The following is a 15,956-nucleotide window of genomic DNA, read 5'->3' as shown; positions in this document are numbered from 1 at the left end:
GTAGTTAACGACGCAGCCGTGGCGACAATAGCGCAAAATCTTTGTTTGGGGACCCCATGGGCCTGCATTTGACAAATGGGTCCTACCTCTGGGGTCTCCACTGAGGGGGTCTCTGCGAGAGTCTGCTTCCGAGGAAAATAACATGGGGAACGGAGAGTACATAGCCTGGAGACGCCACTGACGGATGCCAGCCGAAAGATTGCTTGCCAGTCTCTTGCTTTCTTCATTTCTACCGTATTTCCTGTGCGTGTACGTTACTGATAGTTAGGATGGAAAGCCAGCCAGTTGCGACGAATAAGGGCCTTGCTGCCGATAGCCCCAAGTACAGCGAAGACCTCGAGCATGCTGCTACTCATGGCACATATCTCGACAAGGAGGAAGCATCTCACCTCTCTGAAGAGCATCGCCAATACCTACTCCAGCGTCATGGCACACTTGATCTCGACCCTCTGCCTACCATGGGGACTGCTGACCCGTACAATTGGCCTCAGTGGAAGGCAAGTGATCCTCAGCTTTTCTTCACTAGCATTCCTTTTCTAACCAACAACCAGAAAATTATGAATGTCCTTTTCGTAGCTTTCCACGCCATGATGTGTGCATTCCCCGCATCTGCCATTATCCCAGCCTACGAGGAAATATCCCAGGACCTGGGTGTCAGTATCCAAAAAGCATCGTACCTTACTTCCCTACAAATTGCCATCTTAGGCGGTGGACCGTTATTCTGGCGACCTCTCTCAACACGATATGGTCGGCGACCCATCTTCATCATCTCACTGGTTGGAAGTCTAGTCTTCAACATTGGCTGTGCCAAAAGCCGAACCTACGCTGCAATGGCAACGTGCCGCGCGCTCCAATCTTTCTTCATTTGTCCACCCAACGCCATCGGCAGCGCCGTCGTAGTCGAAACTTTCTTCCGTAAAGAGCGAGCAAAATTCATGGGCATGTGGACCGTCATGATCACTCTGGGCATACCACTTGCACCCCTCATCTTCGGCTTCGTAACATACAACGCGGGCTACCGGTGGATCTACTGGATCCTCGCCATCATCAACGGCGTCCAACTCATCCTCTACTCCCTCTTTGGCCCCGAAACACGCTTCATGCGGCACGACAAGGCGCAGCACGCGCAATCCGGCCTCGCCGCCTACAAAGAAGTGTACCTAAAATTCCGCCGCATCGATCCCACGCCCATGAGCCTATACGAATTCATATCTCCCCTCCGCCTTTTTGCCTACCCCTGCATCGTCATCCCCGCCTGTGCATACGCCATGGTCTTCCTCTTCGCCTCCGTCCTCACCACCGTCGAAATCCCCCAACTCTTCATGGAAAAATTCCACCTAAATGCCCAGCAGCTCGGCCTCCAGTTCCTCGGCACCATAGTCGGGACCGCGCTCGGCGAGCAAATAGGAGGCCACTCCAGCGACCGCTGGATGCGCTGGCGAGCAAGCAAAACCGCGCCTTTACGACCTGCCCCCGAGTTCCGGCTCTGGCTCTCGTACATTGGGATTCTGTTGACTATCTGCGGCATCACTGTTTTCCTGGTGCGCATCGAGCAGGCGGCCCCACTGCAGTGGAACGTCACGCCCATTGTCGGTGCGGGTATAGCCGCGGCTGGGAACCAGATTGTGACCACGGTGCTGATGACGTATGCGGTCGATTGCTATCCCGAAGAGGCTGGTAGTATTGGCGTCTTCATCACCTTCGTGCGGCAGATGTGGGGCTTTTTGGGCCCGTTTTGGTTCCCGGATATGTTTGACAAGGTTGGTGTTGCGCAGAGTGCGGGTGTGGCGGCGGCGCTGTTGGTTGGGGCGAGTTTGGTGCCTGTTGTGGTTACGCATTGGAAGGGGTTTAGTAGCAGGGGAAGTATGGTGGAGAGAGGTTGAGATGGTAGACAGTAAAGGAAGACATAGTACTTGTTGTATTTACAATCTTTGCATACTGGCGTCGGCATACTTTGTCTACTTACCAGCACGAATTTACTCCTTACAATCCAAAGAATGAAACCCTCAAGATACCCTAATGGATTTAGAAACAAAACAAAAAAAAGTTTAACATTATATTGTTCTTTGAAATTTACAGGAATGCTCACAGTTTTGGTCCGAATCCTTCCTTGTCACACAGCTCCTCCGCCTGCGCCACAACATCGACTCCATACACATTCGCTTGCACATCAGCGTCGGCCCAGCGATCCGGGACCTTGCCCTTGCCCTCCTTGAGAGCCGCAAACGCCTTGTCACGCTCCTCCTTGGCCTTACCCGCACCCAGATGCATCTGGCGCCCGCTCTCGGCCGCGAGTTCCACCAGCGCCTCAGCCCTCGGCTTCCGCAGCTTCTCGTACAAGCGCAGTGCGCGCTCAATGGTTTCGGGCTTGCCGTCTGCGATGCGCTTGGGCGATAGGACGACACCGAGGACGGCACCGTCTTCAATGGCTTGCGCGGCACCCTGAGCCATGTGCGGGAGCGTCGGGTGGCATGCATCGCCTACCAGGGCAGTTGGGCCGTGGACCCACGTTGTCAACGGGTCGTGGACTCTGAGCTTCCACTCGACGACCTCGCCTTCGGGCACCAAGTTCAGCATGCGGTGGATCATGGGGCAAAAGTCGCCGTAGACGCCCAGCATGGCTTTCTTGCTGCCCCTTGTCGTGTACTGTGCGTCTGGGGCGCCGGCAAAGTTTGTGTCTGGCTGCGCGGTCGAGATGTTGTAGATTTGCTTGTTGTGGATCGGGTATGCGATGATGTGTTTCTTCTCGCCAATCCAGCGTGTCACTGTGTCTGAATCGATGAGCTTGAGTAGCTCCGGGTCGTGCTCCATTTGCGAGCGGTTCAGCATGATGCGGTAGGCGGCTTGGCCAGAGTCGCGGGCAGAGCCTGTGTGTCCGAGTTCCTTGAGCATGGCGACTCGAGTGTTGCTCTTGACTCCGTCGGCGCCGAGGAGAATGTCGCATTCGACCTGGTAGGGCTCGAGATTGCCTTGAGATGGAGTAACTGTGAATTTGGGCTTGGGGCCGAAGCGAAAGTCGGACAATGTGCAGCCCAGCTTGAATGTGATGCCACTCTCCTTCTTGCAACCTTCGAATAGACCGTTTGCAAGACTGGCTCGGTGGCCAACCATGTGTGGGTATCCGTACTTTTCCTTGACGTATCCTAGATCTACAAATCCCAGCTCCTTGTCTGTTGAACCTTCCCTAATGGATGTGTTTGCGCATACGACGGCTTCGTCGCGGATTGGGCCCCAGCAACCTAACCGGTCAAGGATGCGGGCCATGTTGGGTGCTAGTTGAATTCCTGCGCCTACGAAGCCCATGACTGGGGCATTTTCATATATCATGATGTTCTTATGGCCGGCTTTTGCAAGGGCGAGAGCCGCGGCAAGGCCGCCCATACCTGAGATACTATTAGTGGATGCACTCGGAAGGTGGGAATATGGATTGAAGGAGCATACCCGCGCCAACAATGGCTATCCTCGTTTGCTCCGCCATATCTTTTGCTTTGGATAAGTTCAGCTTGGACGCTGCGTATTTGGTTTTATAGTAACGGTCCACTCGGGGAAAATGGTTGATGCGGCGGCAAAGTTTTGTGTTGTTGACGATATTATGGCTGACTTGTTGAACTCCAACTTTACCAATATATCATACGAGGTATCTCTAAGTCTGTATGTACTGCACAATTCGAGTTATACCCCACAAAACCCCACAGCTTGTAAGGTATGGCCAGCAAGTAATATGTAAAGAAATGCCGGATGATGTCTTAGCCGGAGCTGTTGCTTCTTTTTGAGTTTATTGGACCCAGTGCGAAATGTCACACAAGATTGGTCTATGATTGGGCGGAGTCGGTCGGTAATTATATAAGTTCCTACGCAACAGATATCCGCCTGGCTCGAGTCCATCCGAGTATGTGTATTGCGGGTTGTTGTGGAAGCCAGCCAACAGTCCATCCGCCCCCCACTGTAGGCGGGGCTACGCTTAGGCTACTATCTCTTGTGCCTTGCCCCACCGCCGACGCCGGGAATGCCGTCCCCACGGAGAGACGGAACTGGGAACCACATATCACACAATCGGCCCGACACGACTGTGTGTCTACGACCACATAGTAGCATCCTGCTCTACAGGGTGTAGCATACCTGTGTAGACACTAGTCAATGGCCAGACTCCTAGGATCACAGCATGTGTTTATGGAACAATTCGGATTGAGCTGTTGCATTATAAGATCGGAGAATAGACGTCCGTAGTTCACATCGCCTAACAGTCCAATTTACCATTCAAGACGGCTGACGTCCGCGACATGAACGTACCAGTTAGATGCCAGCTAGCTGAATTCAAGCTCATCAGCCCGTGTGGCTGTCTCGTTAAGAGCACACCGACATCAGTTGTACGGGTATGCAATGAGGGGCCGGATGCCCCGCGCTAATGTTTGATGCGGAATGTGGGGACATTTCTCCTGTCAATCCAGACAACACCATCACTCCAACCATTGCATGACGAGCCAGTACTAAGCCAGTCAGCCGTCGTCTTTATTCTAGTCATCATTGACTGGTGTCTTGTGGAACACGCTCTCGAGAAGCCCCAACCTCAGACGACTGGGAAGAGCGTTCATCCGGCAGTTGCGTCGAGGCTAGCTGGAACTCCTGCTGACAGTTGAGACGTCGATTGCGTGGATTTCGGAGCCAGATTTAACACCTTGAACCATTTTCCATATCGTGTGCCGCGGACTGCATAGCCGTGCTGACCGCTGTACCCAATACGCAATAAGAAAGCACTTTGCCTGTGCTCTGCAAAACCAATACCGCACAGACATGGCCGAGCGACGAAGCTCTTTTGATCAAGCCTCGGCTGGCTTTCGGGCCCATTTGCCAGATCTATCCAGTCCGCGCTTCATCACAGCTGCCAAACAAGACATATACCAATATGTCCAGTCAATGCAAGACAACCGTGCTCCGCCGTGGTTGTACGACTTGACAAAGGTATGGGAAAAGCTGTTGGAAGAGCCCTACACAGGTGTTACCAACGATGGCAAAGTACGACCGGGTCTTTTCAAGGCCCAAGATGAAGGTGCCAATGTTCAGGCTGCGTTCGAAAAAGTAGGAGAACTTTTAGAAGGCTTGGATGATGAGAAGAGAAACAAATTAGTGTATCCGATCAACGCGAGAGAATGGCGGGCATGGAGCAACCCAGAGTTTCTACTGAGGCCATTTGGACTAAGGCTCGAGGAAGGTAAGAAGGCCTTTAGGTCAAAGTTCCGATACCGTACTAATATTAGCAGTGCCGGAAAGTACTGCACAGTCAATCCTCGCCGTAGTCGAGGCGTCCTTGTCGCCAGAAGGCTACCAAAAGGCATTATCTGCTATGCGCATCAATCATTTCCTAGGAGAAGTCGTCAAGCTCCCCAACATCCTGAATAAGTACTCGTACAACTTCCTCTTGTTTGGGATGCCCTCTGCATCCGCATCTTCACCATGGGGCTGGCTCCTTTACGGCCACCACCTCGATATCGCATGCTTCTTCAAGGGGCCTCAGGTCGTCATTACTCCCTCTTTTACCGGCGCAGAACCAAACATCATCGATCAAGGCGAATGGAAAGGAACCCAGATCCTTCATAAGGAAGGCAATCTCGGTTTGAAGCTGATGCAGAGCTTGAGTGCAGAGGAGCAGCAAATAGCTCAGGTCTTCAAGAAGATGAGGGATGAGGGCATGAAGCAAGTTTACGGCAACTCCAACAACGATGAGAGCAAGCGTGACGAACTCATCACTGACACGTGGGGCCCAGATGACCAGCGTCATCGCTGTGGCGCCTTTCGAGACAACCGGGTTGTTCCTTACGAGGGTATTTTAGTCTCTTCGCTCAACCCCACTCAACAGGACATCATCTTGGCCATTTGTCACGAGTTCTTGCTTTACCATCCATCCAACGCCCGTGAGCTCAAGCTCAAGCAGATCAAGCAGCATCTTGACGAAACGTACTTTTGCTGGATCGGTGGCTTCAGTGATGATGACGCGTTTTACTTCCGGATCCAAAGCCCGGTTATCCTCGTGGAATTCGATCATCATTCCGGAGTCTTCTTAACAAACAAGGAGCCGGCCAAGTACCATACACATACTATTGTGCGGACACCTAATGCGGGAGATTACGGTCAGGCCATTAGGGATAACCATGAAAAATTAGAGTAGCTTGTTTGTGCTGATACCGGGACCCGAGTCAATCAGAGACAGCGGTCAAAAAGGACAAAATAGTGTTGTATGCCGTGTTAGAGTTCGTCAGCTGCCATTCTCCGAATTCGTCCGAACGTGATATCTGCATCTTCTACTCAATTCCTCCGCTGGAATTTTTACATTCTACGAGAACAAATAGCATGTGCAAAGGAACACGGAAAACAGGACAGTTCAGTTCACAGGAATCGTCTGCCACAAGTCATGCACTAAAATATACTGGAGTCTCCGCGGGAGAGGAACAGGCAGGCGAATCCTTCGTTCCTGACATGATGTGGGTCCAACTACAACACCATAACCAATGGTTGGCCTACCTGTGCCGGGATATCCCCAAGCGGCTTGACTGCTGGGCGCAGCTAGCCTCGAAAGAAAACACACCTCTTATCGACTTCTACTTGTGGTAACCCCCCGGGAGGGGATCATAACGCGGCTGTTTGCACCCGCAGCAAGATTGACAGAAACTCATGCAGGGCAGAGGGGATAGAACCATGCCATGGCTCGTATACGATATTTACGAAACATGCGGGATTTGACATTGGATGCCTTGGTGGCAGTTTAATCTCTTTTCTTACTCAGTGGAGATTGAGAGATAGATGATCCTTTTAAACCCACTTGGCTCCCCGCCCTTGCCACGCTGATACCCCAGGTACACCTTTTCAAAGGACATTTTCGTTCCTTCGATTTGATATTCACGGTCGTTTCCTCCACCACATTCGTTCATCCATTATAATATACTTAGCGTACTTAATTCGTAATCATGTCTTTCAGCATCCGCAACACCATTGCGTTGGGCGCCTTATCCACTCTCGCCGCAGCACAAACCACGCCACCCAAGCTGGACGCAGCCTGCGCCGATGTAGTCATCTTCATGGCTCGCGGTAACGACGCTCCTTATCATGATGGACGCACCTTTCCGTTTGTCGAGGCAACCTGTGGCAAGTTGATTGCTGAGGGCAAAACGTGCGATCACATTGATATCCAGTTCGACGTTACCCTCGGTGGAGACTACTGCGCTCAGGTGGCAGAGGGAGCCCGCAATGGTATCTCTCAGATTACCGCCTTCAACCAAAAGTGTCCTTGCACACACATAGTGGTTAATGGCTACTCTCAGGGAGCCCATGTTGCTGGCGATGTCTTGGGTGGACCAGGTGGATGCTCCTTTGTGAGTAACGGTCTTGACAGCACTTCTCCTGCTGGCCAAGCCAGTAAGTATACACAGATTCGACTTTATTTTGGTTCAGTGCTGACTTGGAAAAGTTGCTGCGGCTCTGTTGTGGGGAGACGTCATGCACACCGCGAACCAACCTTACAATGTCCTCGACGGTGCCAGCAAGCAAAAGAACCCACGCGCTTCTGGAGACCTCGCCCGTTTGAACCGTTATGCTCCTGTCCTTCGTGCCTACTGCGCAGTTGGAGACCCAGTTTGCGCTGGAGGCGAAATCGTTGCTGATCACCTGAACTACTTTGAGCTCTACACTGACGAGGCTTCGTCCTGGGTCGTGTCCAAGATCAACGGCGTTGCACCTCTGCCTTCTTGCGCTGCGTCCAGCTCTTCCAGCTCGTCCTCCGTGCCCACTCCTACAGCCAGTGTGTCCGCTTCATCTGTCGTACAGACCCCTACCGCCAGCGTGTCGGCTTCGTCTTTCGTACAAACTCCTACTGCTAGTGTGTCCGCTTCATCTGTCCTCGCACCTATTGAGTCCTCGAGTGCGGGTGAGCCCTACGTTCCTACCGCCTCCGAGGATGCAGAGACACCATACCCTACTTCTCCAGCAACTGTTTCTCCATTTCCTCCACCAGTCGACTACGATGCGTGTGTCCTCCAGGTTCACGTAGAGTACGTCTACGCCCACATGTAAGTGTGCGAGAGATGGAACGTGGAAAACAGCGGTTGTTAGCCGTAGTGGTTGTCACAAAAAGCATGTACCTACATAATACGTCGTTTTAAGTTCCGAGGAAATAGTTTGGTTCTACGAATAGACTACTTATGTGACTTGATCTGGTTGGTGGCTGCGCATAAAATGCCGAGTATGATGTTATCGTGTCGTATATTGTTTGATCGGAGATTATGTGAACCAAACCAAACATGGTTCATATTGATTACTGGATTTGCTGGTAACACACAAACATTACGTGAAAAAGCACTGTCATCTTAGAGTAAAGGTGGAAATGGAGATTTTGGAAGATACGAGAAGACCAGTTGCAAGCTTGAAATTTATTATGTGAAGAGGGTAACAAACCTATCTAGACGAATTGGGGTATCATATACCCAGAGCAAAGAAATAAAAAAAACGGGATGTAGATATCACCGATGCAAAGATAAACGTCAAAGCCGTTAAAGCGGTTGACATCGGCATGCCGTAAAGCGATCCCTGCACCCCCGCGGACTTTGGGAACCTCACATCATCTTTACACCCGAGCCCGGCTCTACTGCGCTCTCTCCACGGCCCAAAAAGAAGTACAGTATGCAGCATAGCAGCATCTGGGAGTGACAGACGACTATACATCGTGACAGGCGTCGCACCCAAACTCTCTAAACCTTACTACCAGCACGCATTCCAACACCATGTACCGAATACGACCGCCGTTGCACACCCTTAGCGCAACCCGCGCACCTCTCCCACTCCCACTCCCAACCCAACCCCGCTTCTACCAGCAACTCCCCTTTGGCCGGGGCGCTCGCCCGCAATACAAGCGCTTCTCTAGTCCCTCAGGCGGGCTGTCCGGGCTGCTCTACCGCTGGGCGGCGCGCCCAACCTTCTACCGCGACATTGGCATTCTCAGCGCCGGCGCGGGCACAATCTACCTGTACAACCTAGAAGAAGTGCCCGTGTCGGGCCGCCGCCGCTTCAACATTATACCGCCGCAGCTCGAAGAAGCCATTGGGCGCTCGTCGGTCGACCAGGTGCGCGAGCAGTACGCTGGGCGCATTCTACCCGACAACGATGTGCGCGTGCGCAAGATCAAGAAGGTGCTGCAGCGCTTGCTGCCGTATGCTGAGGGCGAGGGCTTGCAAGGTCTCGATTGGGAGGTTACAGTTATAGAGAGTCCGGAACAGAATGCGTTTGTGGCGCCGGGAGGCAAGGTGTTTGTGTTTACGGGCATCCTGCCGTTGTGTCGGGATGAAGATGGGATTGCGGCTGTCTTGGGACATGAGATTGCGCATGTGGTTGCGCATCATACTGCGTATGCGTTTATTTTTTTTTATTTTTTTCTCCTCTTTCTTCCCCTTTCATACACACACACACACACACACACACACAAAACTGGAACTTTTTGGCTAACACACAAGAAAAATAGAGAACGCATGTCTCAAGCTCCCCTCGTTCTCCTCGGCGTCCTCGCACTCTCCCTCTTCGACATATCCTTTTACTCGGGTAAACTCCTCATCGACCTCTTTCTCTCCATGCCGGCCTCGCGCAAGCACGAGGCGGAAGCCGATTTTATCGGCCTCATGATGATGGCCCAGGGCTGCTACAGCCCGCAGGCTGCCATGGACTTTTGGGCCCGCATGGAGAAGATGGGCGGTGGTGAGCCCCCGCAGATACTGAGTACGCATCCGAGCCATCATAATCGCGAGGAGAAGATTCGTGAGTGGTTGCCCAAGGCGATGGAGAAGGCCGAGGCGAGTGAGTGTTATGGCACGAGTCAGTATGGTATGTGTTTTGATCTCGTTTCACGTTATTGGCGTGTGTTTTTCTCTTTTCTTCTTTCCTGACTTTTTTTCTGTTGTCGAGAAATATCAGACTAACGATAAGTTCCAGCAAATCAATTCAGCTCGGCATTCAGTAGCCTTGGAAGGTGGTAATACGGCCGTTTGCCGTGCTTTGTATTTTAATGAGTGACTGTACAAAACATTAACGATTAACTAATGATGATAATGATCTACGGTAGACGATGCCCTGTCGCCCAGATTCGCCGCCCCTGCACCTACAAATTCAAGCTTCTGCCAGGTATCATAATGTCATAATTTTTTGTACTCTATCCCGGTCGGGTCGCCAGTCTGGACCCGCGTCAGCTTTTGGACGTCGGGCGGTTTTGCTAAATCGACACTCAATCTACTTATGGCATCGTCTTCCTCTGCCACGGCCGACAAGTCGTCGTCGTACCGATGCCTGACCACGTCCTCGCCCACATCGATCTCCTTGTCTACAATTACGCTTATATTAATGTCGATGCCCTTGCCCATTTCCTTTTCCCGCACCGTCAGCCTCTTTTCGTCTTCAAAGTCAAAGCTCTTGCGATTCTTCTCCAAATCCTCGCTTCCGTCTCTGCTCACTAAATCTTGCTCTGCCCAGCTCTCAGGGTACCCAGGTAGCGTGGGCATCTCCGAGGGTGTGGCGGGTCGACTACACGGATGGAAAACGTGCTTGAACAGGGGATAGAGGCAGGGAAGAGAGGCTGCGAGGATGCTGACGTCGACTTCGATTTGCGACCAGACTGGAACCCAGGCCCAGCCCCTGAAACCATGTTAGTAACAGTAAATAACGCACACGACATGCAAGGCCTACCAGCTGTAATCGTTGTCCTGCCAGCCCTTTCCCGGTTTGATTGGTCTGCCAGCCATGATAATTTCACATAGCCGCATGGTGCTGGCAATAACAGGTATCAATCCGACAGAGAGGACGACTACCAGAGCCGCTACACCAATTGTTAGCTATGATTAGATACAGACCCAGCAATGGTAAACGTACTGCGTTGTCTACGATTGAACTTGAAGAGCCGTAGTAAGGGCAGGGGGAACATGAGAAGGACAATGTCGGTAGCGACGTTGATAGCGGCAGAGGTAATCATGAACTCAGACACGTCGATGCATCCTCCGTCATTGGCGTGCACAATGTCCCAAATGCGAGATATGGGTACACACAGAAAGAGCTGGGCCTGGGCAATGCGACTGTTAGCATAGGGTAGCAATGCGCTGTGCATTGGGCGAGTGCAAGCAACAAGAACGTACTGTGAATGAGGAGATGCCAAATGCAGTCATGAAGCCTGCGACTGTCCATACAGCAGGAGCCTGGACAATCCACGGTAAACCTTTTCTCCCATAGCCTATCCTATAGTATAGGGCAAGTATGCTCATCTTGACCGCCCTGATTTTTTTGAGTTAGGAGTTGGGCAGCGTGACAGACAGAAGATGCATACCAGTTTGCGACAAAGTATATGAGCATGTTGATCCACTGGTACTATTGGGCAGTCAGCAGTGTGCGTGATTGCAAGAGCGATGCGAAGCATACCATGAGCATGTGGTTGAACTGCTCGATGCGCAACTCGGTGGTATGGCGACCCTGGCCATGCTCGACTTGCAGTATGATGGTGACGGTCTGGGCAGCCCCAAGGACCGTGGCAATGGCAATGAAGACGTCGTCGAGGCCGAATCTCTTGACAATGCATGCACGTGTAAAGCAGCTAGACAGGGTTAGTATACAAAGTCATGCAGGATGGGTGGTGTATGTACCGGAGGGCGACAAACGTCACGGCAACGGTGTACATGGCGAGGCTGACTCTGGCCAGCAGCGGACCTTGGTCATGGCCGTTGGCAAAGACAATGTGGCCCATTGCGTGTAGGGTAGGATGGTGGGAGACGCAAGGCGAGGAGTTGGGACATGGGGTTGTGAATGGCGAGCAAGGGACAGGGACAGGAGAAGAAGGGAAAAGGCAAGAGGCGATCGGGCAGGCGTGCGATGGCGCCGATGGGGCCTATTTCAGATCTAACACAGATGTGAAGTCAGCAGGAAGGATGGCGACACTGGCAATGCACCATGTCGATCAGCGCGTTGCAAACGTTTCCGCCGCATGATTGACGCGGCGTTATTTGAAACGCCAGGACGAACTTCCAGAAGCAAGCGGTACTATAAAAACGCGAAGGAGGAGCCGTGCGGCCCGTGCGCCAGCCTCGAAATTTGAACGTGGTGAGTGACACTGGTGTGACGAGGCCTGTCGCAACGCCTCTCTTGAAACCATGTTTGGGCCGACGGCTCCCAATGACATTGCAGCCAGGCGCGTGTGAAGAACCCACGGCCTCAGGTGCCTGCAGCGGTAGAGTGTGTTGAGTGGCTCGACTGTTTCTTGCTAGTACATGGACAGTAGTCGTATAGCACGACAGGCCTTGGGACCGAGGGTTGGGCCGACAAATACGACGGATCATCCCGGCCCTACTTATTCATGTCGAGTCGAGTGCATCAAGAGCCTCTTGTACGTCTCAAGAAGGGCGGAGAAACAACGGAAATTTTGGCTCCCAGGTTCCAGGTCACGGGTGGGGCGCTCGCCTGGCAGCCGTTTGCGGATAACGAGTCCGTGGCTTACATAACCCACTGGTTGGGCTGGGCCTTTGGTGTCGAGCTTGCAAAGTGATAGTCTACTCATGGCGATTGTAGCATAAACGTCTGGCAACATGGGCTGATGTATGTAGTAGTCGGGTTTAGGGGTGCGAGGGCGGCAATGGTTTGTGCTAGTTGTGAATGCGGTGTGGGTGTTCGGCCTGGGCCGGCGGTGCAGCAGCCGTGCGCAGGCACTCAGGGCGACTGGTAGGCTGTGGCATGCCTGGGGGGATGGAGGTTGTTTTACTCTTAGTTTCCAATGAATGAGGGAACAGAACAGGTTGGATGGGAGAAGGGTAGACGGAATAAGTAAAGTAATGCCTGGGTGGACGAGGGAGCGAGGGCGAGGGGCTTGGGAGCGGCTGATCGGTGCGGGGGAAGCCTGATCAGGCTACGGGTGGCTGGCCTAGTGCTGGCAGTCCACACGTTGTACTCACGTCACCTTGGAAGCATCAAAAAAGCACTGCATTCTTCATGGAGCGGAGCGAAGGGCAAAGGGGGGAGGAGGGGGAGGGGGAGCCATGTGGCGCTGCACAAGATGCTCAACAATCTTCTGACAAGAAGCATTCACTGCGCTCGCCAGCACCGTCACTCCTACCACTGCTAGCACTACTACATACTGTGTACTGACTACTGTACTCCCACCACCATCACCCTGGGCCCAGACGCTGCCGCCCGCCCCCAAGCCCCTCGCAGCATTCGCCTATCTCAAGCTCCGTCGTGCCCGTGTTAAACCGCGCCCCGCGCCCCTCGCCCAACTCTCCGCCGGCTCTTCGACTGGCGGTTGCACCACATCTCTCTGGTGTCTTGTTGCTCGCATCGGTGCAGGTGCTACCGCATCCACGGCAGGTGCTTCCCTCGCATACTGCCTGCCCGGTACAGTAAGTAGTAGCCGCGCCTTCCCCTCATGCCACTGCCAATGCCAACACCCCTGCTGTACGTACTGCAACCTGCAGTAAGCCCCTCTTGCGCCACTGCATGAGTGTGAGCACGCTCAATTCCTCGCCTGTAACCGCTAACTGTCTTGTTCTCCCAACAGTCTCCAACTACCCCCACCAGAGGCCGCGCCTGGTCCGCCTGGTCCGCCACACGACCACTCCTACCTATATTCACTCCCTTGAATATCCCCTCGCCCCGAGGTCGCCATGGCCACTCACGCGACCATCACCTTCTCCCAGCCGGGCGTCCGTCCTCCCGTCTATGTCACCTCCTCCCTCAGCGGCTGGACCCCGCTTGAGATGGACGTGGCCGACGACACGACCGCCTCGGGCGACCCCATCTTCACAAAGACATTTTCCAATGTGGACCAGGGGAGCTACCAGTACAAGGTCCGTCTTGGTCAAGACCACTGGATCTTGGACGAGTCAAAGCAAACGGGTATGGCTGAAAGCAGGCTCCCTCGGGTGCCCCGCTGACACACAGCAGCTACCGACGACCAAGGCATTCGCAACAATGTTATCCATGTCGAGCCCGCTGCTCCTGAGCCTTCCCAGAGCCCAGCGCCAGACAGTACACCTACGCAAGCAACCACATCAAGCGATCCGCCTGCAGCACCCTCTCATGAGGCTGCCTTGAAGCGGCTCGACAGCCGCAAAGACAGCACCATGGACCAGGACCTACTACCCATCCCATCAGCTAATCTGGAGCGTGATGCTAAACAAACAGGCGAGGTGGATTCGTCGACCAAGCCTGACGTGCTGGAACCGCCTCATGTGCCCATTGTTGTCATCGACAAGGTGGACACCGAACCTGCGTCTGCTGAGGACGCTACTGAGGACGCTACCGCTGCCCAACAGACTGCGCATGACACGAAGGCTGCTGACGCATTGCCCGACAAAGTCGAAACTGTACCTCAACACCACGTTGAGCCTGGCACAGGCGATGAGCAACCAGCACCATTATTGCACCATGAATCTTCCCAGGCCGACCCATCGCCCTTGCCGCCCTCCATGGACACGATTGACGAAGAGTCTACGCCTTCATCGGCCGATCACACTAGTTCTGGAGACGCCATGGACACCCCGTCGGAATTGGACGAGGGTGACGAGTTGAACTTGGTACCCTTGCTTAGCCACGAGACTAGTGTAGGCCACGAAAGCAACGGGCTTGCAAATGTACCCCTGTTTGCCCACGAAACAGAGACTGGAAACCATCATGCCAATCAAGTCCCGCTCTTGTCACATGAGTCCAATCTACCAGACGACGCCGCTGTTACGACCGACTCTGATGGAGGAGATGAACTAGACCGATTTCCATTACTGGCGCATGAAGGCAAATCCTCAGCGTACAAGGGAAGCGGGATTGTAGCCAAGGGTAATCATCTCGAGGACGAAGGATCACATCTTGATAAGCCTCATAGTAATCATGGAGATGATGGCGACGCGCCTCTCCTGCCTCACGAGCGCGAAGCGGAAACCGCTGATCATGCTGGCTCAGTTTCTTCACAAGACTATGCGCCATTCCCGACGGAAAAACAGTCTGCCTTTGGCTACGAAACGGAAGGTGCACAAAATCTCTTTGGTGGGCCTGGCCGATATGACTTCTTCAAGACACGAAAAAACAGCAGCCTGCCTCATCGATTGCCTCGATCGGATGCTGAGGACGAAGACCTAAACGATCCGTCGTTAGAACGCTTTCCCACCAACCGTGATCTAATTCTGCAGCGCGTAGCCTCAATAGGGGCTGATCTCCCCGAAGATGAGGCCACGCACGAACACCCTTGCTCACCACAACCATCAGTCTTCTCGCAAGCATGTTCTTCAGTTGATCTTGCACCAGTTAAATCATATACATCGTTGGCCTCTGTGCCTGAAGCGGACGATAGCGATGAGGAGGACGATGAACAAGACACTCATGACCTTGACAGTTTGCCTTCGCCCATCTATATCGGTAAAAACTACCTTCGTGTATCCAATCCACCATCTGGATTCGCCCGTGATCCCAACGCCACACCTGTCATCAACGCAAGTAAGCAACTGGGAGATATAATGCAGGCCAAAGACGAAGACTCAGCAGACCATGCAAAAGAACCCATTAGCGAAGCCAAAAGCACAAACGGATACGACGGTGCTCAGAACGAGTCAAAATCTACCAACACCTTGCGTGATGCCATCTCCTTGCCTACCAAGGCCACAACACCTCCGCCCACTTCTGATCTCAATGCTACAACTGAAGCACCCCAACCGGTTTCCAATACGGACTCAGAGCTTCGACAACGCAAAGGTCTTACTGAAGAGCCCTCACAGGACATAGACACATCAGAAACTCCCGCAAAGGACACGACAACTTCCAAAGATAAGGTGGAAAACACAGTACCATCTTTGGCATCTCTACACCAGCCCGAGAAGCACAATGGCGGCGCGCTCAAGCTCTTGTTTGGCGATCGGAAACGAGCCAGGTAAGCCAGCATCTTGTTTCTTCTGCACGTGGTTTGTGGC

General features: G+C 53.2%; 7 protein-coding genes across 7 annotated transcripts; 5 read left to right on the top strand and 2 right to left on the bottom strand.

Moving 5' to 3' along the window:
• Positions 1–269: 269 nt before the first annotated feature.
• Positions 270–1,883, top strand: COCCADRAFT_33483 (uncharacterized protein; the record flags this gene model as incomplete). The annotated part of the gene is made up of 2 exons (XM_007710255.1): positions 270–497; positions 552–1,883. 2 exons carry the CDS (start codon positions 270–272, stop codon positions 1,881–1,883), a joined length of 1,560 nt encoding a protein of 519 aa, XP_007708445.1.
• A 202-nt stretch (positions 1,884–2,085) lies between these two features.
• On the bottom strand, positions 2,086–3,478 carry COCCADRAFT_86217 (uncharacterized protein; the record flags this gene model as incomplete). The annotated part of the gene is made up of 2 exons (XM_007710273.1): positions 2,086–3,383; positions 3,442–3,478. The coding sequence occupies 2 exons, from the start codon at positions 3,476–3,478 to the stop codon at positions 2,086–2,088; spliced, it is 1,335 nt and encodes a 444-aa protein (XP_007708463.1).
• A 1,313-nt stretch (positions 3,479–4,791) lies between these two features.
• COCCADRAFT_23100 (uncharacterized protein) lies at positions 4,792–6,163 on the top strand (the record flags this gene model as incomplete). The annotated part of the gene is made up of 2 exons (XM_007710235.1): positions 4,792–5,209; positions 5,259–6,163. The coding sequence occupies 2 exons, from the start codon at positions 4,792–4,794 to the stop codon at positions 6,161–6,163; spliced, it is 1,323 nt and encodes a 440-aa protein (XP_007708425.1).
• A 796-nt stretch (positions 6,164–6,959) lies between these two features.
• Positions 6,960–8,061, top strand: COCCADRAFT_1799 (carbohydrate esterase family 5 protein; the record flags this gene model as incomplete). Its single annotated transcript, XM_007710219.1, has 2 exons — positions 6,960–7,407; positions 7,460–8,061. The coding sequence occupies 2 exons, from the start codon at positions 6,960–6,962 to the stop codon at positions 8,059–8,061; spliced, it is 1,050 nt and encodes a 349-aa protein (XP_007708409.1).
• Positions 8,062–8,768: 707 nt separating this feature from the next.
• On the top strand, positions 8,769–9,953 carry COCCADRAFT_23098 (uncharacterized protein; the record flags this gene model as incomplete). Its single annotated transcript, XM_007710234.1, has 3 exons — positions 8,769–9,388; positions 9,503–9,858; positions 9,949–9,953. 3 exons carry the CDS (start codon positions 8,769–8,771, stop codon positions 9,951–9,953), a joined length of 981 nt encoding a protein of 326 aa, XP_007708424.1.
• A 213-nt stretch (positions 9,954–10,166) lies between these two features.
• COCCADRAFT_33478 (uncharacterized protein) lies at positions 10,167–11,758 on the bottom strand (the record flags this gene model as incomplete). Its single annotated transcript, XM_007710254.1, has 7 exons — positions 10,167–10,662; positions 10,714–10,843; positions 10,897–11,083; positions 11,157–11,292; positions 11,345–11,385; positions 11,437–11,608; positions 11,658–11,758. The coding sequence occupies 7 exons, from the start codon at positions 11,756–11,758 to the stop codon at positions 10,167–10,169; spliced, it is 1,263 nt and encodes a 420-aa protein (XP_007708444.1).
• A 1,906-nt stretch (positions 11,759–13,664) lies between these two features.
• Positions 13,665–15,920, top strand: COCCADRAFT_1796 (uncharacterized protein; the record flags this gene model as incomplete). Its single annotated transcript, XM_007710218.1, has 2 exons — positions 13,665–13,896; positions 13,945–15,920. The coding sequence occupies 2 exons, from the start codon at positions 13,665–13,667 to the stop codon at positions 15,918–15,920; spliced, it is 2,208 nt and encodes a 735-aa protein (XP_007708408.1).
• Between the last annotated feature and the right edge of the window lie 36 nt (positions 15,921–15,956).

The sequence above is a fragment of the Bipolaris zeicola genome (assembly GCF_000523435.1).
Source record: "Bipolaris zeicola 26-R-13 unplaced genomic scaffold scaffold_16, whole genome shotgun sequence".
Lineage (NCBI taxonomy): Eukaryota > Fungi > Ascomycota > Dothideomycetes > Pleosporales > Pleosporaceae > Bipolaris > Bipolaris zeicola.
Note: the sequence above shows the minus strand (reverse complement) of the source record. Positions and strands in the feature narration are given on the sequence as shown.